This window comes from Schistocerca serialis, chromosome 1, assembly GCF_023864345.2.
Source record: "Schistocerca serialis cubense isolate TAMUIC-IGC-003099 chromosome 1, iqSchSeri2.2, whole genome shotgun sequence".
NCBI lineage: Eukaryota > Metazoa > Arthropoda > Insecta > Orthoptera > Acrididae > Schistocerca > Schistocerca serialis.
Genome location: NC_064638.1, coordinates 229571799 through 229598911, shown reverse-complemented (window position 1 = coordinate 229598911; position 27113 = coordinate 229571799). Strand labels below are relative to the sequence as shown.

General features: G+C 42.4%; 1 protein-coding gene across 2 annotated transcripts in view; it reads right to left on the bottom strand.

Annotated features, from left to right (window-relative positions):
* The window catches only part of LOC126466493 (alpha-mannosidase 2), a 201713-nt gene extending 175938 nt beyond the window's left edge, over nucleotides 1-25775 (bottom strand). For both annotated transcript variants that reach the window (XR_007585984.1, XM_050096391.1), the window contains exons 1-2: nucleotides 25490-25775; nucleotides 7550-7665 (exon numbers count right to left, since the gene is read on the bottom strand). Coding sequence is in view for 1 of the 2 variants with exons in the window: in XM_050096391.1 (XP_049952348.1) it covers nucleotides 7550-7660 (111 nt within the window). In the remaining variant the exon portion in view is untranslated. The remainder of the gene's footprint in view (nucleotides 1-7549; nucleotides 7666-25489) is intronic.
* Nucleotides 25776-27113: the final 1338 nt, after the last annotated feature.

Genomic DNA, 27113 nt, shown 5'->3' with positions numbered 1-27113 from the left:
TTGGTGTAGCTGAGCACTATTACAAAGTGGCAAGTGGAGACCATGGAAGATTTTTGCCAACAGAGAAAGAAAAGTGAATGTATGACTATATGAGGTGACTCCGACTGATGAAGCGAATTAAGTTTTCTTGCAAGAGGCCAAGCAGAGCGTGGTCAATACTTTCCTAAAGGGTTTGCCACCAGATATGTTAAGGATGATGTGCACAGGGGCACCTAAGGATTTCCATTCGGCTGTGAGATGGGTGTTGGAGTGTGGGGAGACAGATGTGTTAACGGGTGTGAGGGAAGGGCATGATTTATTCTCTGCAAATCTGAAGTGTTGAAATTGTGAGAGTACAGGGCATATGCACAAGGAGTGCCACCAGACTTGGTGGAATAGGTGTGGTATGGCTTATCAATAGCATTATGGTAATGATAGTAGGGGTGGACAGGAGGAAGTTGTCAAATGCGTGGGAGACGTACCACATTATAGAGTGGGGCAGGGGGTGGTGATGTCTAGTTCTTACACACCGAAAGCATTGAAAAGGCGTGACGAAGAAATCTGTGATGAAGTATTATCTGTCAATGTTAGGCTACAGTTGCTAAAAAGATCGACAATAGTGCATGTTGGATGCCTACAGCTGCTCAGAGGCGCTCCAGAGTCGATCCCAGGTGCAGAGAGACTGGAACGAGAGCAAACAGTAAAAAAAGAGGAAATGGAGGAGCACACAGGGAACTGTAAATGAACACATGCAAGAAGTACCATATGCCTTGATATCACAGAAGCAGCTGTTTGTGTGTGTGTGTGTGTGTGTGTGTGTGTGTGTGTGTGTGTGTGTTGTTGTTGTTGTTGATTATTTAGGATACAATGTGTTGGGTACTGTGAAGAGTATGTTAAGGGTGAATTTATGAATTTTGTATGGTCTGACTTTTGTTTTAGGGTGCAAAAACAACTAGGTTAATATGCCCCCCATGTCAGAACTGTAGAACACTAAGAGAGGGGAAAAAAAAGGAATTAAAAATGAATACACGTTAAGTACAAGTGATGGAAGCAAAGACAGCTAAAAATAGGGACTTTGAGGAAGGTCCATAAAATATGCCATAGAGAAACGGAAGTCCTGAACTAAAGCTTAAATGTCCTCTGAAACATTGCTACAACAGATAAAAAGTAAAACACAGTCGGCAGCCTGCAGGTTGTTCACTAAAACAGCTGATAATTCGGATGGAAAACATAAATGAGATTGTAAGTGATTAAAAAAAGGCATTCAGTCAGGAAATGGCAAACCATCAGAGGTTGAGGGCAATGAGCACATGGTAGTAGGGGAGCACCATTTAACAAATGGCGATGGCTAAAAAGATAGTACTCAATACACAACCTAGCTAAAATGATCTCCTTGTGGTGAGAGGACCGAGAGGTTGTCCAAACTGATGGGAGAGGTTTAATTCCTCAGAGCTTGCTCCCATGAAGGGAGGACCAGTAGTGATGCCAGAGTGACACCATCTTCTGACAGACGGCAACACAGAGATCATCGGAAGGAGTGGAAGAACTAGCAGGCCGAGGTACAAAGACTGCAGCCTTGGCAGCAGCATCAGCAGCTTTGTTTCCCGTCAGAATGATGTGACCAGGAACCCACATAAACATCACAGTGACTCCATCAGGAGTGAGCAAGTGACAGCTTTCCTGTACCTGTTGCACTAAGGGATGGATGGTGTACAGCACACTGAGGCTATCAAGGGCACAGACAGAATCAGAGCAAATGACACAATTGAAAAGCCTGTGTCGCTGGATGTACTGCATGGTCTGATACAGGGCGAAGAGCTCTGCTGTAAATACTGAGCGGTGTTCTGGAAACTGATACTGAAAATTGACGGTGACAATGACGAAGACACACCTGACACCACAGTCAGTCTGAGAGCCATCAGTGTACACAAAGGTACAATCGTGAAGTTCCATGCGAAGGTCGTGAAACTTACGGCGACAGAGCAAGGCTGGAGTAGTGTCTTTAGGAAGCAAATGAAGCCCAAGGTGAACACAGGCCACCACGCAAAACCAAGGTGGTGAACGAGTCACAAACTTTGGGGAAGTGAGAGTTAGCATGATGTTACACTGCCGGAGAAAGAGCCGAAAGCGAACTCCAGGAGGTAACACAAGAGGGATGCGCCCCATACTGGCAATCAAAGGAGTCATCAAAGAAGTAGGCGTAGGATAGGTGGCCAGGCATGGCAGACAAACGGCCTGCGTATCTGCCAAAGAGAAAGTCACGGCAGTATGACAGTGGTAGTTCGGCTGCTTCAGCATACAGACTCTCAACCGGGCTAGTGTAAAAGGCACCAATGGCCAAACGGATGTCACGATGGTGGATAGTACTGCGACAGCATAAAAGGGACAGATGTGCAGCTGCATAAATGAAACACCCATAGTCTAGTTTTAAATGGACAAGGGACCAGTACAAACAGAGGAGGATGGTTCGATCCGCTCCTGAGGAAGTACTGCTAAGGACCCGTAGTACATTGAGGGACCGTGTACAGTGGGGGCCCAGGTAAGACATGTGGGAGGACAAAGAAAGTTTCCTATTGAACATGAGCCCCAGGAATTTTGTAGTTTTAACAAATGGAACAGCAAAAGGCTCAAGATGTAACGACGGTGGAAGAAACCAATTGTGCCGCCAGAAATTCATATAAACAATTTTGTCAGTGGAAAAGAGAAAGCCATTGTCAATGCTCCATGAGCAAAGACAATCGAGATATCGCTGAAGATGCCGCTCAAGGAGATAAGTCTGTGGAGAACTGCAATAGATGGCAAAATCATCAACGAAAAGGGAGTCGGAGGTGCTCGGCAGGAGACAGGCCGTAATGGGGTTAATAGTGATAGCATAGAGGATGACACTAGGACAGAACCCTGAGACACACAGATTTCCTGAAAAAAGGTGTCCGACAAGGGAGAATCCAACCATACTTTGAAAACTTGGTCTTTTAAGAATTCCTGAAGGAAACTGGGCATGCAGCCACAGAAGCCCCACGTGTAGAGAGTACGGAGAATACCAGTCCTCCAGCAGGTGTCATAGGCTTTCTCCAAATCGAAAAACACAGCCACAGTCTGGCATTTCACAGAAAACCATTCGTGACATGGTTTGACAAAGTAACGAGATGGTCAACCACATAACGGCATGCAAGAAATAAACACTGTGCAACGGTTAGTAAATAGCAAAACTCGAGCCACCAGCCAGGCATGAATTATACGTTCCATCACGTTGCAAACACAGCTGGTGAGAGAAATGGGGCAATAACTAGAAGGAAGGTGATTGTCATTGCCAGGTGAGGGGGGGAGAGGGAGAGGGGAGAGGGGAGATGGGAGATAGGAAATTCTGAATAAACACGGAATAGCCCTTAAACCTGCACTCATGCAGTACAGAAGCACAAAGTGATGAAAGTTGAGGAGAAATTAATGGACTGTTAGGTGGGGTAGATGTAAGCAATTAAATAGCAAAAGTAAATGGCACATTTGGCATCTACATGTTGACATCAAAAGCATACTTTGAACTCAGAAAATTGTGCCACCAGATGTTTTGTAAGGAAAACTTATGGTGTATATGTGACACTTGTTGTGGAACTGATTCTGAAGAAGACCTGATGGCCCATGTCTTCTCTGCTACCAGATTAAGAGTAAAATTTGTGAGACATGCTGTGAAACACTGTATTAGGTGCCAGTGGCTGGTGAACGCAGGATGTTGGCATATGTGGTAAGACAACAAGTATGTGACATTATTGCGAGAAGGGCTAGTCTTGCTCAGCAAAGCTTGCCAAAACAGCAGTAATTTGCAGTGCAGGCAGGGTGACGTCTCCATAATTGAGGTTTTGGTAGTGCTGTCAGATATGTGACCAAGAGTAGCACATACGGAGCCGCCTGCCACAGTCACAGGTTCAAGTCCCTGTCGGGGTACCTGCTTCCTGCACTAAGTCCACCCACTGGATTTGGTGCCACAGTGCTACAGAACTGACAGTCCACTCAAGCAGCAGCTGGACTCCTACCACGAGGCAACAGGTCACACCCCAGGCACAGCAGCCACCTTCTGACAACATTGTGGGCACACTTCTTGCCACAGGCCTTTTGACCAACTGCCATCCCACCACACTGCAGAATCAATGTACAAGTTGGAAATAAAATGTTAATTTCAACAGCCACATCTTCCTAGTTCATCAGCCTGCTATCCAGTCTCAGCCCTCAACCACCCAGCCTCCTAATAATGCAGCAGCCCCATGTCACCCCCAGGGGTTGGCTATATTTCTGCTATGTCCCTTGAAATTGGCACTTTGGGCTGTGCGATGATGGAGAGCTATAGTGCAGGCAAATACAACAACAGTGAGACCATAGATCTCTTGCAGTCGTGATACCACTGAATGTGATGACAAAGGAGAGATCTAAGTTACCTGTACCTGTTGGTTGCTGAGGATCGAACCTATCCTGACCCCAAAAGTTGGAGAGATAGGAAATTCTGAATAAAAATGGGATAGCCCTGAAAACTCCACTCATGCAGTGCTGACATGATGTGATGGTGCCATATGGTATCAAACACCTTCCATAGATCAAACAAACAGTGATCAAATGTTGGCTATGGGAGAAAGCATGGCACACTGCAGATTCAGGATGAATCAGTTAGTTTGTGGTGGACCAGAATGCCCGAAAGCCACTTTTGAATTGTGATAAATGTCCTCTGGCTTCCAGGCACCAACAGAGTTCCTGGTTGACCATTCATAATTCACAAACCCATTCATTAGAGATATTGATTGATAATTAGTCAAGTTTTGGATCACTTATCAGATATTTCCAAACACTACTGTTTGATTAATATTACAAAAGATGCAGGGTCAAATTCTCCCAAACCACTGCTCATATTCTATTCAAGACAAATATTATCATGGCTGGGAGAACATTAGATAGTCAACAAAAGTACCTTTAATTACATCATTGGTCAAATTACTGTCAGTACAGAAATTCTTGTAAGTTTGATGTGCCAAGGGTGAATAATGAAAGAAATGAGTACCCAGTACAAACAGTACAATGAGCAACCAACTTACCTAGAGGGGCTCCATTCAGCAACAGACAGTCACACAGAGCATTAGCCCCTCCACAAGTCAAGAGGAGGAAGATTATGGTTTGATGTTCCATTGATGGCAATGTTACTGGAGATGAAGAACAAGCTTGGACAGTATAAAGATGGAGAAGGAAATCGATCGTGCCCTTTTCGGAAAAAACAGCCTGTTATTTGTTTTAATCAATTTTGGGAAACAATTGAAGCCTAAATAAGGTTGGCTGGATGGGTACTTTGATGTTAAATGTCAGTCCAGAGGCTTAACTCATGCATCAGCTCACTGCACCATTCCTCAAATAATTTGCTGTGTTTGTATGTTCCATCTAAGCTGCACCATAGTCACGTAAATTTAAGAGCCAATTCATATCAATTTAAGGAGGCAATAGGACATCCTCATAGGTCACATTAGTGATGCCTGTGAAAAAAACTTGGCCTAAGGCTCAAGATGTGTGTAACACAGAATAAACTGAAAAAATTTTATTACTTATATTTCATAAATCTTGAAATGCTTAACTCTGGTATAAAAAACGGGGCCTCAATAAGTTGTCTTGAAGGTGAAATCATGTTCAAAAACCAATGTCTCATTCTTTGCTCCCTACGTCTCATTCTTTGCTCCCTACAAGTACACTACAGCTGACATAGAAAGATAGTGAAACAGACAGCTTGAAGAGCAAATCACTCTGAAAAGATTATGCAATTACTATCTGAGCAAATTTACTAATAAGTTTGTTCCTTGTGAAAATCTGTGTCTGTTTCAGAGTTCACAATGTAAAGCAGAATAATTCACTCCAGCCTAACATTACTGCTACTGACTCAATGAGTCACACTTGGACAAATCAGCTGTCTCATACAGATACCCAGGTGCAATATTTTGCATTGATATTCTTGTAATCCTGCCAGATGTATCAATGGATCACTCAATATACCCATGTATCAGTGGATCACTCAATATAATCAGGTGTCTCTCCAGCATGTTTGCCAGACAGAGGGTGGAAGGATTCATCTGCTGCAGCTAGGGTAGGTGTAAAATGCCAGTGGCACATTTTAGGACTGCTGCAGATCACCACACACTAACTTCATCAGCCAGCCAATGTTTACAGCAAACTCTCCGGTGTGTCTATCGATGACAACCCTGTGCTCAGTAGTTTCTCCTGGACTGTGAATTAGGCTTCGTCATTATCGATCAATAAGGTTTGGCTTGTGCACAGATTTGCTTGTCTGCTTAATGTTGGACTGTCTTGACTCATAATTTAACCGACTGTTGTGTTTTCAGTGAAAAAACTGATGGTGTATGGCTGCACCAAAAGCATGGTTCATATTAGAGTGCTCCACATTCAAACCAACAAACAATGTAATCCAGCACTGACGTGACTTATTCAACAAACATTCGGAGTACCGAAGTGACCACGAGGGAATCACATCGAGAAGTTCTTTGCTTTTTGTATTTCCAGTGAGTCAGGAACTATTACTTTCTGTAAATTAATCGTAAATGAGTTGTGCTCAATAAAATCTATGTTGTTGAAGAAGCAGACCTACAACAAATATGAAATTAAATGATCACAAAAGGCTCAGTTGTGGGTAAGGCAAGTGGCAGACTTTCGTTCTCACAGGTTACTGAGAAAGTGCAGTCAGTCTGCAAAGGATGCTACTTACAAATCACTTGTGCATCCAGCCATACTGACTGTATAGCACAAACGGCCAGCTCAGCATTTCTTCCCATAAATTATGGAGCTCTTCCATTTCAGTTTGCTTCATTGTACTCGATTCAAACTAATTGGTAACCCTTATGCTCTCTGTTAGAATATACAGTCAATGTTTCGAGATAATGTAGCATTATTACTCCATTGTTCTTCTTCATTATCAAACAGGGTGCACTTACAATGATTAACTTAAAGTATCTACTTATATTCAGTTTTTTCTGGGCCCTTTATTTCGATATATTCTTTAACAGCACTATGCCAAAAAATCTGCAAATGTGTCACAATACTAGACTTTTCTTTGATAATTTTGTACTTTTACGTCAGGCAATACCAGAAATAATAATCATCATCTTCATCTAATTTGTTGAACACAAAGATAACAAACATTATGAAGTAACATTACTAGAAGTTGGAACTAAAATAATAATAAAGGTTAAATGTGTATGTCAACAATGTTGAAGTTGTTACGATTAAGTATTAAATCAGATATGACTATGGGGGAAACAACACTGAACATGTTCTTTTCAAAGGCATCATCCTGACATTTGCCAAAAATGATTTATGGAAACCTGAATAAGGGATTGAAAACCTTGCTCAGTTTCATATTATGCTAATCTAAAAACCTATTACATACAACTTTTAAGGAAAAATTATGGTACTTAAAAATTTAGAACACATTTTCAATAAATTTCAATGAAAATAATTTTACGTTGGTGCTTGTTTAACAAATAAAAGAGTTTTGTATTAACTCTCATTGCAAAATATATCTGAATTAACATACCTCTTGAAATTCATGAGGCAATAAAGTCACATCCATCATAAGGTACAGCAGCATGCAGCCTCCAAAGATAAGAACAGCACAAACTAGTGCCGTTAATTTACGTATCCTCATTTTATCTGAAACATTAAGGGAATTTCAAAGCTTCTTTGAAAGCAGTGACAGTGTAAAAGCAGTAAAATGGAAATAATTTCAATCACCGAATTATAAGAAATTTACAGCTGGTATTCCTATTACTAACTGACGAAAAGTGTTAGCTACTGATAGCAATCTCTCACAGTCAAGAACCATCTTTTACGTTACAGAATATGCTAATGAGTATTAGCGTAAGTTGGAGAACTGCATCAATTGCAGTAACTTTTCCCCTCTATATACCTGGAAAAGAAAGAGGATAATGGAAAAGAGAACATGTGCTGGAGAGGGGGTGAGGAACTGGAAGAAGAAGATGATGATGAGGAGGAGGAGGAGGAGGAGGAGGAGGAGAAGCAAAGGGATAAAAGAAGGAAGTAAAATGAGCAAATAGGGCAGACAGGTGCAAAGGTTATGTTAGTTTGGATTAGGTTTAGGTTATTGTTTTATCTCAGAAATGGAAGCACAATCTTCTTTGTAGATGAGGTGCAATTGTTGGAAGAATGCAAAATTTGAGTACTGACAATGGCTGTCATTAGTGTATCAGGAGTGAAGTTCTGAGCTCAAAATGCACGTATGACACACACACACACACACACACACACACACACACACACACACACACACACACACACACACACACACACCAAAAAGAAAATCATGTCTAAAAGAGGAGAAAGCAGTCAGCAGACACCATAGCCAAAGGTCGTACAATTATGCTGGCTGACAGCTTGGTCACAACGCATCTGGTCTTCTCATCAAGGAGGTTAAGTTAGTATCTGTTCTACTGTGGAGATTAGACTCTCTTTCCGCAATTATTGGAATAACCAGACAAGTTTTACAAATATAGAGATGAACAGAAAAGTTCTATTCCATAGGTGAGACACTTTGCAGTGACATCAAAAAGCAAGATTATGAACACTCTGAACAACTTCAAAAAAATTCAGCAAAACGGACATAGGTCAGATTAGTTATCATCCTTCAACGATTGTCATTCAGCATAGCATGAAAGACAAACATTCATTTTAGAATAAAATACTCTGAGCACCTCAAGCAATGAAAAGTGGAAAAACACACACCACACTTTCTACTGGCATGAAAATGCAAATAAGCAGCAATGAACAATAGCTGCTACAAAAAAGATCCAATACAGAAACTTTAAGCATCACTTTTCTCATGTGAATAAACAATTTCTAGAGGTCATAATCTGTGCCTAAAATTTCTAACACAGCTTTTGCCTATGTAGAAGAAACACATAGTATTACGTATAGACATGAGGCTAAAATGGCTACACAGCCACTGAAAAGACATTATGTAATAAAAGGTAACATTCGAGAAATTATTATTATATTTTCAAGTTGTTAGTAACTTGTGGTTTCCAAAATCTAGCAATTTCAGACCATAAATTTACAAGACACATCTCTGTTGTTATTTTTCTCCTCCTTTTTGTCCTACACATAAAAATTTTTCAAAATTCATGTGAGAATATTGACCAAAGAAAACAAACGGATCTGAATTCCACCAACCATTGTTCGAAGTTGTACGTTTGTTTTTCAAGTGGTAAATTCAGCTGATTCGACTAAAGAAAACAAACTGATTTGAATTCTATTTATCAACTTCCAAAATCTGTATGTTCAGCCATTCAGATCAGTTGCACTGAGACCACACAAACATTGGTGTACTGGTTTGAAAAGATCGGGCGTCTTTAGCCGATGTCAGTTGTTGATGGAATCCCCCCAATGTTGATGCCACTGTGACTGCTGATTTAGTTACTAAGTGAAACAGTTAACTTCCAATGTACTCCAAAACATTTCTGCCTGCACCAGCATTGTACTTTGTCATCAACTCTGCCACATATATCACCTCTGCCACATATATCACCTACCTTACTTTAAAGAGATTCTAGTTGTATGTAAAGCATGCTAGTACCATGACACACTCAATGCCTTTCCTGCCTGACTGTAATGGAAATATTATTAATGACGGTGCTGCTAAAGCTTTGGTTGGTTGGTTGGTTGGTTTAAAAAAGGGGGGAGGAACCAAACTGCCAGATCATCAGTCCCTCGTTACAATTAAAATAATTCCACAAGGGTCGGAGTAAAACAATCGAAACATACAAAACACAGCTGGAAGAAAGGAGAAGACCACAAGAATGACTGAACGGCAACAAACACTAAAATGGACAAAATCAGACAAGAAAACCACAGAGAGATGCAAGAAACATGTAGAAGAGATCAAAACAAGAGAGCAGATTATCATGACTGGCTGACCATGAGAATAAAAAGGAAAAGCCAGCCACTGTGCAACACATTAAAACCTCCACTCTAAAAGCACTAGGGTGGAGGACACAGAGGGACAAAGGACGAGCGCTAAAACTTAGGTCAAATGATAAAACCCACCCTCAAGAATAAAACATAAAACAAAAGCTGCTGTTGAGATATTGTCGCCCAACACCGAAGGTAGGGTACTGTGAAAGTTAAAAGTCCACTGCTTAGCGGCTAAAAATGGGCAGTCCAGCAAGAGGTGTACGACTGTCATTTGTGAGCCACAGCGACACCCAGGTGGGTCCTCAAGATTGACAAGGTAACCACGCGTTACCCACGTATGGCCACTGCAGAGCTGGCAGAGGACAACTGATTCCCTGCGAGAGGACCGCATGGTAGACTTCCACACATTCGTAGTCTCCTTAATGACATGCAGTTTGTTGTGCGTATTATTATGCCATTCCATCTCCCAAAGCCAAACAACCCTGCAGCGTAAGACAGAACGCAGGTCAGTTTCGGAGATACCCATCTCCGGAAGACCTTCCGCGTAGCCTGTTTGGCCAGCCTGTCGATAAGTTCGTTACTGGGATTCCGAAGTGCCCTGGGGTCCACACAAACACCACTGAACGATGGGACCATTCCAGGGCATAGATGGACTCCTGAATGGACACTATCAAAGGATGGCAAGGGTAGCACTGGCTGATAGCTTGTAGGCTGCTCAAGAAGTCAGTACACAAGAGAAATAACTCGCTAGGGCATGAGCAGATGTGCTCAAGAGCACGAGATATGGCTGCCAGCTCTGCAGTGAAAACACTGCTGCCATCTGGCAAGGAGTGCTGTTCAATATGTCCTCCATAGACATACGCAAAGCCTATGTGACCATCAGCCATCGAGCCTTCGGTGTAAACCACTTCACGGCCCCAGTACATGTCGAGAATCGAGAGGAAGTGATAGTGGACATCCGCAATGTTAACGGGGTCCTTAGGGCCATGCGAAAGGTCCACAAGAATCTGTGGCCTAGGTGTACACCATAGAGGTGTACATGAATGGACCTCGAAGAGACATGGTAACGGGAAGGACTCCAGTTCAGACAGAAGGGACCAGACGCAAACCGAAATCGTAAGCCTTGACTGGACCACCGATGCGAGAAATGAACCGCCGTGGTTGGGAAAAGGAGACGGTAATTCGGATGTGTAGGAGAACTATGAACATGTGCAACGTAACTGGCGAGCAGTTGTGCATGCCTAACCTCAATGGAGAGACTCCAGCCTCCACAAGGACACTGATCACCAGACCCGTGCTAAAAGCTCAAGTCACAAGGTGACGAAAACCAGTCCTAAGAATCGATATATCTCCAGTAGCGTGAGTGGATCATCATTAAAGTAAGTTCAGGTTCCAGATGAATGGTACGACACCGGCAGAACTGCATGGCACATGACTTCGCGGCTGATAACTGGAAGCCATGAGCTAGAGCCCATGACTGTGCCTTGTGAATGGCTCCATGTTGGCACTGCTTAGCAATACCAGTAATGGAGGAGCAAAACAAAATGCAGAAGTCATCTGCATACAAAGAAGGGGAGACCGACAGCACTACAGCTGCTGCTAGGCCGTTAATGGCCAGTAAAAATAGAGATACTCTCAATACGGAATCCTGTGGAACGCCATTCTCCTGAATATGGGGGGGGGGGGGGGGGGGGGGGATTATGGGAGGCACCAACTTGGACACGGATAGTACGGAGCAACATGAAGTTTTGGATAAAAATTGGGAGTGGGCCCCGGAGACTCCACTCATACAATGTGGCAAGGATATGATGTCGCCAGGTCGCATCGAATGCTTTACGTAAGTCAAAAAAGACAGCAACTAGGTGTTGGCGTCTGGAAAAGGCTGTTCAGATGGCACACTTGAGGGACACAAGATTATCAGTGGTAGAGCGACCCTGGCAGAAGCCGCCCTGACATGGAGCTAGTATGCCACATGACTCCAGGACCCAACTCAACCGCCGACACACCATACATCCCAGCAGCTTACAGAGAACGTTGGTCAGGCTGATGGGCTGACAGCTATCCACATCAGGCAGATTTTTACCAGATCTTAGCACGGAAATGATGGTGCTCTCCCGCCATTGTGATGAAAAGACACCATTACAACAGATCCGATTGAAGGTGATAAGGAGATATCGCATGTAGTCAGATCAGAGATGTTTAATCATCTGACTGTGTATCCGATCCAGCCCAGGAGCTGTGTCAGGGCAATGTGAAAGGGTGCTGAGGAACTCCCACTCTGTAAATGGGGTATCACAGGGTTCACTGAACAAAAGGACTTTCCTTTCCGTCTGCCGTAGGGTGTGAAAGGCTGGGGGGTAGTTCTTTGATGCAGAGGTTCGAGCATAGTGTTCAGCAAAGTGCTCGGCAATCATGTTTGCATCATTACACAGCACGCCATTGATGTCAATGCCAGGTACACCTGTTGGTGCCTGGTACCCAAAAAGACGTCTGATCTTTGTCCAGACTTGGGAAGGTGACGTATGGCACCCAGTAGCCGGCACATACCTCTCCCAACACTCCTGTTTCCGGTGTTCTATAAGCAGGCGAACGCACGCACTGAGCCGCTTAAAGGCTGTTAGGAGCTCTAGGGAAGGGTGCTGCTTATGTTGCTGTAGAGCTCACGGATGCTCTTTAATTGCCTCAGCAACTTCCGGCGACCACCAAGGGACTGGCTTTCGCCGGGGACACCCTAGAGAATGACGGATCGCGTTTTCCACCACAGAAATTATTGTTGTAGTGACCTGCTCAATCACAACATCGATGGCACCACATGGGGGAGACTCAATGGTGACAGCAGAGGTGAAGGCAACCCAGTCTGCCTTGTTTAAAGCCCAGGGGCACCCTAGAGAATACCGGATCGCGTTTTCCACCGCAGAAATTATTGTTGTAGTGACCTGCTCAATCACAACATCGATGGCACCACATGGGGGAGACTCAATGGTGACAGCAGAGGTGAAGGCTACCCAGTCTGCCTTGTTTAAAGCCCAGGGGCACCCTAGAGAATACCGGATCGCGTTTTCCACCGCAGAAATTATTGTTGTAGTGACCTGCTCAATCACAACATCGATGGCACCACATGGGGGAGACTCAATGGTGACAGCAGAGGTGAAGGCTACCCAGGCTGCCTTGTTTAAAGCCCAGGGGCACCCTAGAGAATACCGGATCGCATTTTCCACCGCAGAAATTATTGTTGTAGTGACCTGCTCAATCACAACATCGATGGCACCACGTGGGGGAGACTCAATGGTGACAGCGGAGGTGAAGGCTGCCCAGTCTGCCTTGTTTAAAGCCCAGGGGAGTGACAAGAAGATGGGGAAGTGGTCACTACCACACAGGTTGTCATGTGCTCTCCAATGGATAGATGGGAGGAGTCTTGGGCTGCAAATTGATAAATCAATGGCCAAGTAACTACCATGAGCCACACTGAAATATGTGGCGGCCCCAGTATTTAAGAGGAAGAGGTCGAGTTGGGACAGTAAATTTTCGACAACTCTGTCATGGTCAGCAAGCATGGTGTTACCCCGCAACAGGTTAAGGTCGTTACAATCTACCAAAAGTAGGAAAGGTTTAGGGAGCTGATCAGTCAGTGCAGCCCATACATTCAGGGATACCACACCATCTGGAGGGAGATATACGTTGCAGACAGTTATTTCTTGTGTCAGCCATTTCCTCACAGCCACAGCTTCAAGTGGAGTTTGAAGGTGCACAGGTACACTACACTACATACTGAGCTCAGGACATAAATGTGAACTCCACCTGACACAATTATATTTGCTATGGTTCTTGTAATATCGCGGACACCCGAATCTTCACCTCATCCTCAGACGCAGAGCTTGTAGGTAGCGGTGGTGTGGGTACCACCTCAATTCCCTTTGTCTTGAGGGTCTTCTTTCTGGATTTCTCTCACTGATCCTTGGGTTTTTCTGGATGGGAAGGCTTCACTGTTTCAGTCTACAGGATTGAGGATGATCGTGAAGCCCTACAACCAGCTGCTTTTGGGCACTTCAGCCACTGGCAGGTGTCATCTTTCCCACTGGCAGAAACCTGGGAACGGAGTGACCCAAGGGACCCCTTCCTAGCGAGATAAGCCAAAGAAGACTTACACTTCTCCAGCTGAGAAGTGGGGACTAGCGTCCCCCGATGGTTGGGGTACAGTGCTTCCAAGGTAGGTGGTGCGGGAGCAACAGGGAGGAAAGTGTCCCCCACCATCAAAGGGGTAGGTGTAGTCTTCTGGCTCTGAGAGCCGACTGAAACTCACGGAACTGATGGTGCTACAACTGTTCTCGTAGCGGCAGCATAAGAGGAGGTTGCAGCCACAGGATGTAGATGCTCAAATTTCACATTGGCCTCAGTGTAAGTCAGTCGATCCAGCGTCTTGTATTCCATGATTTTCCTTTCTCCCTGTAAAATCCTGCAGTCTGGTGAGCAAGGGTAATCATGCTCTCCGCAGTTGACAAAGATGGGAGGCAGGGCACATGGAGTATTGGGATGGGATGGATGTCCACAATCTCAACATATGATGCTGGAAGTACAGCCGGAAGACATATGGCCGAACTTCCAGCAATTAAAGCACCACATTGGGGGAAAGATATATGGCTTGATATCACAGCGGTAGACCTTCCCGGGCAATGTGTCACCCTCGAAGGCCAAGATGAAGGCACCGGTGGCAACCTGATTATCCCTCAGACCTTGATGGATGTGCCAGACAAAATGAACTCCTCGTCGCTCTAAATTGGTGGCCAGCTCGTCGTCAGGCTGCAAAAGAAGGTCCCTGTGGAATATAATACCTGTTGTTGTTGTTGTGGTCTTCAGTCCTGAGACTGGTTTGATGCAGCTCTCCATGCTACTCTATCCTGTGCAAGCTTTTTCATCTCCCAGTACCTACTGCAACCTACATCCTTCTGAATCTGCTTAGTGTATTCATCTCGTGGTCTCCCTCTACGATTTTTACCCTCCACGCTGCCCTCCAATACTAAATTGGTGATCCCTTGATGCCTCAGAACATGCCCTACCAACCGATCCCTTCTTCTGGTCAAGTTGTGCCACAAACTTCTCTTCTCCCCAATCCTATTCAATACTTCCTCATTAGTTACATGATCTACCCATCTAATCTTCAGCATCCTTCTGTAGCACCACATTTCGAAAGCTTCTATTCTCTTCTTGTCTAAACTGTTTATCGTCCATGTTTCACTTCCATACATGGCTACACTCCATACGAATACTTTCAGAAATGACTTCCTGACACTTAAATCAATACTGGATGTTAACAAATTTCTCTTCTTCAGAAACGCTTTCCTTGCCATTGCCAGTCTACATTTTATATCCTCTCTACTTCGACCATCATCAGTTATTTTGCTCCCCAAATAGCAAAACTCCTTTACTACTTTAAGTGCCTCATTTCCTAATCTAATTCCCTCAGCATCACCCGACTTAATTAGACTACATTCCATTATCCTTGTTTTGCTTTTGTTGATGTTCATCTTATATCCTCCTTTCAAGACACTGTCCATTCCATTCAACTGCTCTTCCAAGTCCTTTGCTGTCTCTGACAGAATTACAATGTCATCGGCGAACCTCAAAGTTTTTATTTCTTCTCCATGGACTTTAATACCTACTCCGAATTTTTCTTTTGTTTCCTTTACTGCTTGCTCAATATACAGATTGAACAACATCGGGGAGAGGCTACAACCCTGTCTTACTCCCTTCCCAACCACTGCTTCCCTTTCATGTCCCTCGACTCTTATAACTGCCATCTGGTTTCTGTACAAATTGTAAATAGCCTTTCGCTCCCTGTATTTTACCCCTGCCACCTTTAGAATTTGAAAGAGAGTATTCCAGTCAACATTGTCAAAAGCTTTCTCTAAGTCTACAAATGCTAGAAACGTAGGTTTGCCTTTCCTTAATCTTTCTTCTAAGATAAGTCGTAAGGTCAGTATTGCCTCACGTGTTCCAGTGTTTCTACGGAATCCAAACTGATCTTCCCCGAGGTTGGCTTCTACTAGTTTTTCCATTCGTCTGTAAAGAATTCGTGTTAGTATTTTGCAGCTGTGACTTATTAAGCTGATAGTTCGGTAATTTTCACATCTGTCAACACCTGCTTTCTTTGGGATTGGAATTATTATATTCTTCTTGAAGTCTGAGGGTATTTCGCCTGTTTCATACATCTTGCTCACCAGATGGTAGAGTTTTGTCAGGACTGGCTCTCCCACGGCCGTCAGTAGTTCCAATGGAATATTGTCTACTCCGGGGGCCTTGTTTCGACTCAGGTCTTTCAGTGCTCTGTCAAACTCTTCACGCAGTATCGTATCTCCCATTTCATCTTCATCTACATCCTCTTCCATTTCCATAATATTGTCCTCAAGTACATCGCCCTTGTATAGACCCTCTATATACTCCTTCCACCTTTCTGCTTTCCCTTCTTTGCTTAGCACTGGGTTTCCATCTGAGCTCTTGATATTCATACAAGTCGTTCTCTTATCTCCAAAGGTCTCTTTAATTTTCCTGTAGGCGGTATCTATCTTACCCCTAGTGAGATAGGCCTCTACATCCTTACATTTGTCCTCTAGCCATCCCTGCTTAGCCATTTTGCACTTCCTGTCGATCTCATTTTTGAGACGTTTGTATTCCTTTTTGCCTGTTTCACTTACTGCATTTTTATATTTTCTCCTTTCATCAATTAAATTCAATATTTCTTCTGTTACCCAAGGATTTCTACTAGCCCTCGTCTTTTTACCTACTTGATCCTCTGCTGCCTTCACTACTTCATCCCTCAAAGCTACCCATTCTTCTTCTACTGTATTTATTTCCCCCATTCCTGTCAATTGCTCCCTTATGCTCTCCCTGAATCTCTGTACAACCTCTGGTTCTTTTAGTTTATCCAGGTCCCATCTCCTTAAATTCCCAGCTTTTTGCAGTTTCTTCAGTTTTAATCTACAGGTCATAACCAATAGATTGTGGTCAGAGTCCACATCTGCCCCTGGAAATGTCTTACAATTTAAAACCTGGTTCCTAAATCTCTGTCTTACCATTATATAATCTATCTGATACCTTTTAGTATCTCCAGGGTTCTTCCATGTATACAACCTTCTTTCATGATTCTTAAACCAAGTGTTAGTTATGATTATGTTATGCTCTGTGCAAAATTCTACCAGGCGGCTTCCTCTTTCATTTCTGTCCCCCAATCCATATTCACCTACTATGTTTCCTTCTCTCCCTTTTCCTACACTCGAATTCCAGTCACCCATGACTATTAAATTTTCGTCTCCCTTCACAATCTGAATAATTTCTTTTATTTCATCATACATTTCTTCAATTTCTTCGTCATCTGCAGAGCTAGTTGGCATATAAACTTGTACTACTGTAGTAGGTGTGGGCTTCGTATCTATCTTGGCCACAATAATGCGTTCACTATGCTGTTTGTAGTAGCTTACCCGCATTCCTATTTTCCTATTCATTATTAAACCTACTCCTGCATTTCCCCTATTTGATTTTGTGTTTATAACCCTGTAGTCACCTGACCAGAAGTCTTGTTCCTCCTGCCACCGAACTTCACTAATTCCCACTATATCTAACTTCAACCTATCCATTTCCCTTTTTAAATTTTCTAACCTACCTGCCCGATTAAGGGATCTGACATTCCACGCTCCGATCCGTAGAACACCAGTTTTCTTTCTCCTGATAACGACATCCTCTTGCGTAGTCCCCGCCCGGAGATCCGAATGGGGGACTATTTTACCTCCGGAATATTTTACCCAAGAGGACGCCATCATCATTTAACCATACAGTAAAGCTGCATGCCCTCGGGAAAAATTACGGCTGTAGTTTCCCCTTGCTTTCAGCCGTTCGCAGTACCAGCACAGCAAGGCCGTTTTGGTTATTGTTACAAGGCCAGATCAGTCAATCATCCAGACTGTTGCCCTTGCAACTACTGAAAAGGCTGCTGCCCCTCTTCAGGAACCACACGTTTGTCTGGCCTCTCAACAGATACCCCTCCGTTGTGGTTGCACCTACGGTACGGCTATCTGTATCGCTGAGGCACGCAAGCCTCCCCACCAACGGCAAGGTCCATGGTTCATGGGGGGATATAATACCTGGGCCACATTAAAGCTCTTATGAGGCGTGAGGATAACGGAAACATCCCCCAGTTTGTCACAAGCAAGTAATGCCTGTGACTGGGCAAGGGATGCCATTTTATCAAGACTGACCCTGACCACATTTTGGGCAAGTCCTCCACTTCCCCAAACTTGTCCTCTAAATGCTCTACGAAAAACTGAGGCTTCATCGAGACAAAGGAGTCCCCATCAGCTCTCATCCATACGAGGTACCGGAGCGAATAAGGTTTGCTGCCATCCTTAACCTGATGTTCCTCCCATGGTGTGGCCAGGGAGGGGAACGATTTAGGATCATACTTCCTTGCAGTGTACTGAGACTTGGAACGCTTAGAGACTGCTGGCATTTGATCACCAGCAAGTGATGATGTGGTCTGCTTCATCGCAGGTCATCCACCCTGATGCCACCCACTCTGACCAGGGGCCCTCCCCACAGGCGCCACCCAGACGCAGCAAAGGCCACCTGGCAGGATGGCCATTGCCGGGAGTCCCGGTGCTCCAGGGTGACAGGCATCTACACTTTGGCATAGGTGAGGAGTTAACGGTGCAGGCATCAACAAAGCGATCCCTCTGTAGTCAGGGGGCTACAACCAACAGGGTATATTTTGGCCCCACCACAACAGACTGGCTACCGTGCTGGATATCAGGTGCAAAGAATTCCATGGTCATCGTCGGTGCAGAAAATGACGCTGTATAGTGGGTGGAAGAAAACGCACCACATCCTCACTCAAGGGATGGAGGATGAGCAGGACCGCAATGTCACGACGAGAAAGTGGGCTAAAGATCTCAATGCCCGATAGACGCACCATGTAGGGCACTCTTCCCCGATCGGCTCGCTCTTCGGGAAAATTTTGAAATAAGGAGGTCAAACCCTACAAGGGACCATCACATAAAGGCCAAAAGATGTGAGGCTTCTTTCAGTTGCCTCTTACGACAGGCAGGAATACCTCGGGCCTATTCTAACCCCCAGGCCCGCAGGGGTTGCCGGGAGTCCCAATTCCCCAGTGGATGGGCATCTACTCCTTAGCATATATGGGGAGTTAACGGCACAGGCATCAGCAGAGTGATCCCTTTGTGGTCAGGGGGCTCCAACCAACAGGTACATGGCAGCCCCACCACAACGGACTGGCTACAGTGCTGGGTATCAGGTGCAAATGAGCTACGAAGTCCATTATCATTGACAGTGCAGAAAGCGATACTGCATACAGGGTGGAGGAAAATGCATACAGGAGGGTGACCTCGCCCAACAGCTGGAGAATGAGCAGAAGTGCAGATCCACATTGACAAAGGATGATGTGAGAGGTCTCAGCGCATGATGGACACTATGCACCACGTAAGGCGCCCTTCCCCAATTGGCTCATTCTTCGAGAAAATTTTGAAAAATGGAGGTCAAACCTGATAGGGGACCACCACATAAAGGCCACAATGTGTGAGACTCCTTTCAGTTGCCTCTTACGACAGGCAGGAATACCTCGGGCCTATTTTAACCCCCAGACCTGCAAGGGTTACCCCCTTGTTGCTAAACACAACCTTCGGAAATTCTTTCACTAAACACAGCCTTCTGAAATTCTTTCACAAAATAAGGGAAAGTAAATATTCCAGAATCTGAACTGGAAAGGGATGGAGGAAGAGGTTAACACATCTATAGTATCGGTCATGAAGTGCCACCTAAGTTGACCATACTGTGATCAGCAGTATTTTCTACTTCTGGACGGTCAACTTTCATTTTATATGGATGAACAGTTCGTTAGTGCCATAACTGCACAAAAAAGCATGTACTTCTTTCATTAAATTTCATATCTGGTGTAGTAACCCACTCATTAGTACACCTCCACCATCACTACCGGGGCAATTTATTTACCACAACTTAATTCCACCATCAACACACCAAGCATTTCCTACACTGCCTCTACACATTTTGCACCCCATTACTGCTCGGCATCCTGTTTGTAACTGTTCACACAAACCGTCTGTGTAATGAGTATCATGCCATTTGGCTGCTCCAAGTCACCACTCGAGGCTGTCAACCAGGGACGGTGCTTCAATAGCCTGCCGCCAATAGCCAGAACCCCTGCCATGCACTGTCACCGGCTGACAGTCTTGTAAACCTCACTAAAATGTACTGTGCCACAACCTGATTAAATAGCTGTTGGTTTCCCACAACAGTGTCTTTTATTGTGCTGGAGTTAGAACATCTGGTGTGACTGCTATTACAGATAGTTCAGCCACTGAGGAAATGGGATATCCTAGTGAAGGAACTGCAACAGGATGTGCTGGGTAGTGCATAAAACAGGTGTCATACCTGGGTTTTCCATAATATTTCTATGGAAAGTGTCTTCAGCAACAGTGAGACACCTGTATCTACACATGTTGCTGCATGAATTCATTCCAGTAGTCTAACATAACCTCCAATTATGACCTGTCTCGCAAATTTCCTCTTTAAAATATAACACCTTCAATTTATTTCCCACAACTTAATTCCACCATCAACACACCAAGCATTTCCTACACTGCCTCTACACATTTTGCACCCCATTACCACTCGGCATCCTGTTTGTAACTGTTCACACAAACAATCTGTGTAATGACATCTGCCAGGACCTGGTTGCCACTGCAGACTAACACTCCTAATATTCTGCAGACTTCAAACCTACTTCAACTCTTACATAGATAACACTTATTTTCTCACCTACAACTAAAAAGGCCACAAACAGGAATCCCTGACAGCAGATACCCTGGTTTCATATTGCAAACTCAGGACCTACACTTGTTATTCTCATTCGTCCTGAATATTCACACCTCCTCCACAATCTGTGTTGTGATGCTAATTTGATAAATAACCAATCTTCTTCTTCAATCAAAACTGTCTCTCTTACACGATTTCAGCACCTGCAAGTGTACACTGAGAAGCTACAGTCCCAAGCCTAGTTTACAACTGGATCTTTTACACTGTATTCCCTTCTACTCCTAAAACTCTAACTATACCCACTAGCCAACCACAAAGTAGTGTGTCCAGCTTCTCCCATAACTCAGTATTATGAAGACTATCTGTCACCATGACTTGAGATGAGAAATATCTGCCACCAACTCCTTCCCACTTTGCAAAAAGTGTTATTCCACGGCCCAAACAACCTTCAAGACAGTCTGATCTGTCTCTAAGCCACATCTATTTCCAACTTCTTGTCGCAATCATTACATCTGATTCAAACACACAGGTGAAAGGTCTGCTTCATGTGCCTATCTCGTAAACTATACATCATTCATGTCAATCGTATATCATATTTCCTAAAAGCAGTGCCAATTAACACAAGCTACTCTAAATTGTGTAGCTAGAAACTGCATTCCATCATATAATACAGTTCTATAGTACCAATAGACACAAACTCCCCCTGCAAACATCCATCTATGCAACTATTCTTTTCTTGTCCCACCCTCTCCGATTCAGTTTCTTACTCCTCTCTCCTCTAATTCACTCTGGTCTCATTGTTATGCAGGTTTATGTGAAGGACAGCGATAAAGGTTTTAATCACCACTTCAAAAGAAAGTAATGAATTTTTTGTTTGTTTGCAGGTACATGTCGGCAGTATTGGTACATACTGAAATCCCAGTGCCACAGCACTGCAGCATGCTGGTAACAGAGCCAATGTACAGGTCATTGATGAAGAGAAGTACCATGTGCTAATTCGTTTTCAGCAGTAGCAAAATACTGCAACTGTGTAAAGCCAATCCAGATTACTTCTTTAATAGTCTCAACTGGCCTGGCATAGCTGCAACATTTTTCCAAAATACTGCAACTGTGCATAGCCAATCCATATTACTTCTTCAATATTCTCAACTGGCCTGGCATAGCTGCAACATTTTTGCTACTGCTAAAACAAATTACCGCACAGCACTCTGCTTTCTCAAACAGCTGTGAAATTCTTTTTAGCTCAATTAATAGTGTATTGTGTTACTGTGGCTCTGGGTTGTCAGTGTGTATCAATACTGAAGACAAGACATGCACCTGAAAACGAATAAAAAAATAATTCGTTTTTTGACGTGACAGTTAAAACTTTATGATTACCCTTCATATTCCTCAGAGTGTATTAACTGTTTTTATCTCCACACCAAAACTTGTCCACTCCATCTCCATATATAACATATTGTTACCTCAGTGAGCACCAGAGTTAAGTTTTCTCTGGTACTACATCTTTCTCCCCTTTCTGCCTTCTACCCAGAGCCCTCCACTTCCCCTTGAATCTTTCAAGTTCACCTCACCTACACCGCCCAATGTAACACCTTGCTGGTTCACTGGTAGGATACTAGGAAAATGCGACAAATCTATGAAGAAGAACGCTAACAAAAAAATTTTCATGCCCAATTCTAGAATATTTCTTAAGTGTATGAGACTCATACTAAATAAGACTAAGAGGGGATACCGAATGTATACAAAGAGGGGCAACATGAGCAGTCAAGTTTGTCTGACTGTTGGGAGAACATCAAGGAGAGAGAGAGAGAGAGAGAGAGAGAGAGAGAGAGATCTAAACTAATGTACCCTAAAAAACATACACAAACTATCCTGTGAAGGTCTACTTACATGAAGGTCTACTTACAAAGTTTCATTAACCAGTATTACATGAGGAATTTAAGAATACACTAAAAAACAACCTGTGTACTAATCCCATTGGAACTGAGAAAACAATATTTGACTAATCACACCACGCATAGTAGTATTTAAGTAATATTCTTTCCACGCTCCACAAGCAAAAGGAATGGGAAGAAACCCTAATATGAAGTATAATGGAAGTACCCTACCATATTTCATGCAACTGTCAGTGGTCTGCAGAGTATCGACTTAGATAGAGAATTGGCAGGTAATTACTGTAAAATGTAAGACATACGAAATGTAAAATGTAAGACAACCTTGGTGCAAAAGGCAGACTGCCAATTATGAATATATGTGTATGAGAAATAATATAATATTTTCTACATGGGATTAGTTAGCAATGTGATACCACCTGAGAGACCAATGACAGCATTAACATGGCAGACATATAAGCCTTAAGAAATGACGTACAGTTAACATCACTAGTAACACAAATATATCAGCGAGACAAAATCAGGTAAACTAACATGACGGGAGTAGGGAATTTGGATTGTCAATAGTCTTGTTATGCACATCTTTCAAGACAACAAAAACTTGCAGCTGTAAGATTACAGTGGGAAAGTAGTGGTTTTGGTCAGGATTGTAAACGTAACAATGGATTGTGAAATGTATATTAAAAAAAAAAGTCATGATCAATTCTTTGGTTTTGCCAACTCAAAATAAAACTGTTACTTCAACCTAACCTAGATTCAGCTACAGTACAGGTCAGTCTGTGATAAAAAATAATAAAAACATATTTTTGGCATGACACTCTCATTCGAAGTCACAACCCAACCTAAATCTCAGGCTAAGCCACAGTTCTGGCTGTCATCACGATCTCATACACAAAACAAAATATACAGATTTAATATATAATAAAATTCAAAACATTATTCTCCTCAATGGGTCACTCCATAAGAACCATACAGTGAAGAACAAAATATAAGCCACAAGCAAGAAATAAATTACATATTATAAACAAGACAGTACCAAGTTCTACAACATAAGCACACAAAGAAAAACATCCCATATACCATTTACATAACACATGTCATCATGCTTACAAATATAATAATGGCTCGCGTTACTTGCTAGACCCAACTTTACTATATAAGACTATCGTCTACAACTGCCAAACAGTTAAATACTTGGATGTCACATCCATATTTATTTACGATATTAGTTTAACTAGATGGGGAAATAGATGGCAGGGAAGATTAACTGAATGAATATTTACAAAACCCTCAGCCAACTCATTCTGGAGTGGTGCTATTTTGTCAGTGATTATTTATAGGTTAACAGACAAAATAGAGGAGGTACAAAGAAGAACTGTACATTTCATTAGTGTGTCAGAGATTTAGTTGATCACATTGAGAATGTCAACTATATGTTGAAATTGCCCCAGTGAGAAATGGTTGAAAATGTCGAAATTTTATGTACATCGTACACAGTATAATTTGAAAATTTCAGAGACGTGTGATACATAAGTGGTCGTGAAATACATTACCATCTATCCCATACAATGACAACAATGGAACCAAAGTGTTAAGTTCATACATAGAAGCAAACAGCTAATCATTCTCAACTGCCACCACTTGGAAGTGAAATAGTAAGGCAAAGTAATAATACTGTTACATACTGTACCCCCTACTACATGCTATACAATAGACATGAGCACTGGAATAACTATGTTTAGTAGTAAACTTTAAGCAGTTTTAAAAAAAAAGAGAGAAACAGCATGCTGACAGATGTACATCATATAGTGGAGTTTTCCATCTCTTCCAAAGTTATTAAAAAATGCATCAAATACTTTCAATATTCATATTTAAGATTTCAGAATGTACATTACAACTGTGTCTATTTCTTCTCTTCTCTGTCGTCACATGCACACATTCTCATTTTAATTACCTTGGCATTACAATCCAAAAACTATACTACTCATTAGGCTTACTGTTCTACAAACAAGATTTTACAACACATAGGCTTGTGTAATCAGATCTCTTCGATGACCACAGACTTCTTGCTGTGGGAATGTTTGCATAAAAGCTGTTATTTTTAAATACTTTACTAATGCAACAGAAAACAGGTTAGGACTGTCAACAATGAATTTTAATGTTGTCCTGCTAGTACGGCTTGCGTGACTCCGTACCGATGCCATACTTAAGATTTACTATTATAGTTGAAAAACAAGCTCCAATGAGCGAATTAATGAGATCTATCTCATTAGCCAGCGAAAACTCGCGCCATTATATAATTTCAACAGTACTGCAGAAAATGTTGAGAGACGCTAAAACAACATGGGTACGCTAGGAAATACACTACAATACCGACGAAAAAATCGTCCCTTTCATTGCTAAATGGCAGTGTTTGGCAAATCAACGAAGAATATTTGCTATCGGAGCAAATTTGACAGATTGTTACAGAGATTTCACGCCGAATAAAATCATGCATTTTTTTCTTACTACTCTGAAATATCAATTTGTACATTAACTTAAAACATCGATAATTATTAGTTGCTACCAACTGATACCACATTTAGTACCGACATCATGTAAATAACGCTCGGAATACAAAATAATGACACATTTTTGCTAATGACAAAATTTAGAGACACTGACAAGTTCCTAAATACAACGCACTATTGTCATTTACGCAGGTGTAAGTTCAACAATTATTAAATATGAGACACTAACAGCTATTTCCAATGACTAAAGCGAAGAAAATTTCATTACGAAAATAAGAGAGGGGGAAAAAAAGCAAGAAATTTACTTACTATTTCAAGTAAGCGTTGCAAATACTTCAGAAGGCTCAAAAAGCGCTCCGCGTTATAAACGCGTATCAGAAAAAACATTCAACGCTTGACAGCTTCAGTTGCCTCGAAAAGCCATTATCGCACACGTCAGTTCACAACGGATGTCACTAGTGTTTATCGCTAAGAATTTACTCTTATTTGTCACAATTTATCTCCAGTTTCTAACTATATATCACAGAGTTCATTTTTTTATTGTTATTTCTTTACACTTGACACGCATTTAGTATATCAACAAAGCAGACGTAAATCGACCGTGTTTTGTCTCGAGATACCGCTCCGCAAAGTATTACCAACGATGGGGATTTCAAAACTTGAATGCTAACCTGCAAGATTACAATAAAAGTCATTGGAACAAAATATTATATTTTTAATTCTGTAGATCCCACTGTATTCAAAGTATCTGCCACGACTTTTTCAATTTCCATTTTCATTTCATTTCCGCACACTTTGCTACATTGTCTATTCATTGTCATAATAAACTGAAAATCTTGCGTTGCTTCAACAAGTGAGTTAGCAATGCTGTCCTAAAGAAATTTGGTCATAATATATTTCACTATTAATTTCCCACACCTATCGTCGAACCACGTTAGTTAAGGTTCCTTCCTCGAAGAGCGAACAAGAAATTTAAAAAACTTGTGAACAGTAGGCCTCTTGTAACACATTTCGGCGAAGGAATATAAACTACTGCGAGGAACTCTACTATGGAAAAACTAACTGAGCCCTAAGTACGCCTTGTTACGTAGACTTCTTTTGAATCGAGCCTCTAATATTAGCTACAAATAGTATGGTAGTACATCCCGGTAGCCTGTTCAGACTCACGAACTATTGACCATTTCACAAATCGTCGTAATAGATCTTTTTCTGCCCTTTCATATGCTACAGGTATTCTCTGTTAATGCACAGATAGGCCCCACTGCAGGAAATAATAACAATGAAAGTTCCAGTAAGCAAATGATTTTACACATGTCAATGTATATAACTGAGGATTAATGTCATAGTGGTGATAGGAATAGAGCTGCTCAGTTTCTGCACAAGATTCTGAATCATTACTTCGACAAAGCATTTCATCTATCTGTAGTCCTAAGAATTTAAAATGTTCGCTTTTAGGCCTACTATTCATTTGATTGTTCTATAAGAATAAATTTTCATTTGACATATGACTGAAAATAGATAGCACATCAAAGATAAGACTAAATTGCTCATGTCTGCCATTAGCTTGTGCCCTATATTTAAATGTAGGTCTATGGATTGCAGAATTCACGAAGTAGTACAGCACTGGATTTCCATCAAGTAACTGTGTAAATGTACTGGGCTCTACTGTGAGTATAAAACAATTTACACTTCTTTAACACATAAAAGAAATTTAGGGTTTGTTTGATAAACGCAGTGAGGTAATCACCATTTATTACCAATTCCAGATCATTCACTATCTATGGCTGGACAGACAGTGTCAAAATTACCGTAATAGTACTACAATAAAATGAACACAATCAGTGCTTTTTTTCTAAAAAAAAAAGTTTGAAGGTACTCCGACATGGGATATAGTGTAGCGAAAATTAGTTGTAAGTGAAGCATGGGATACCAC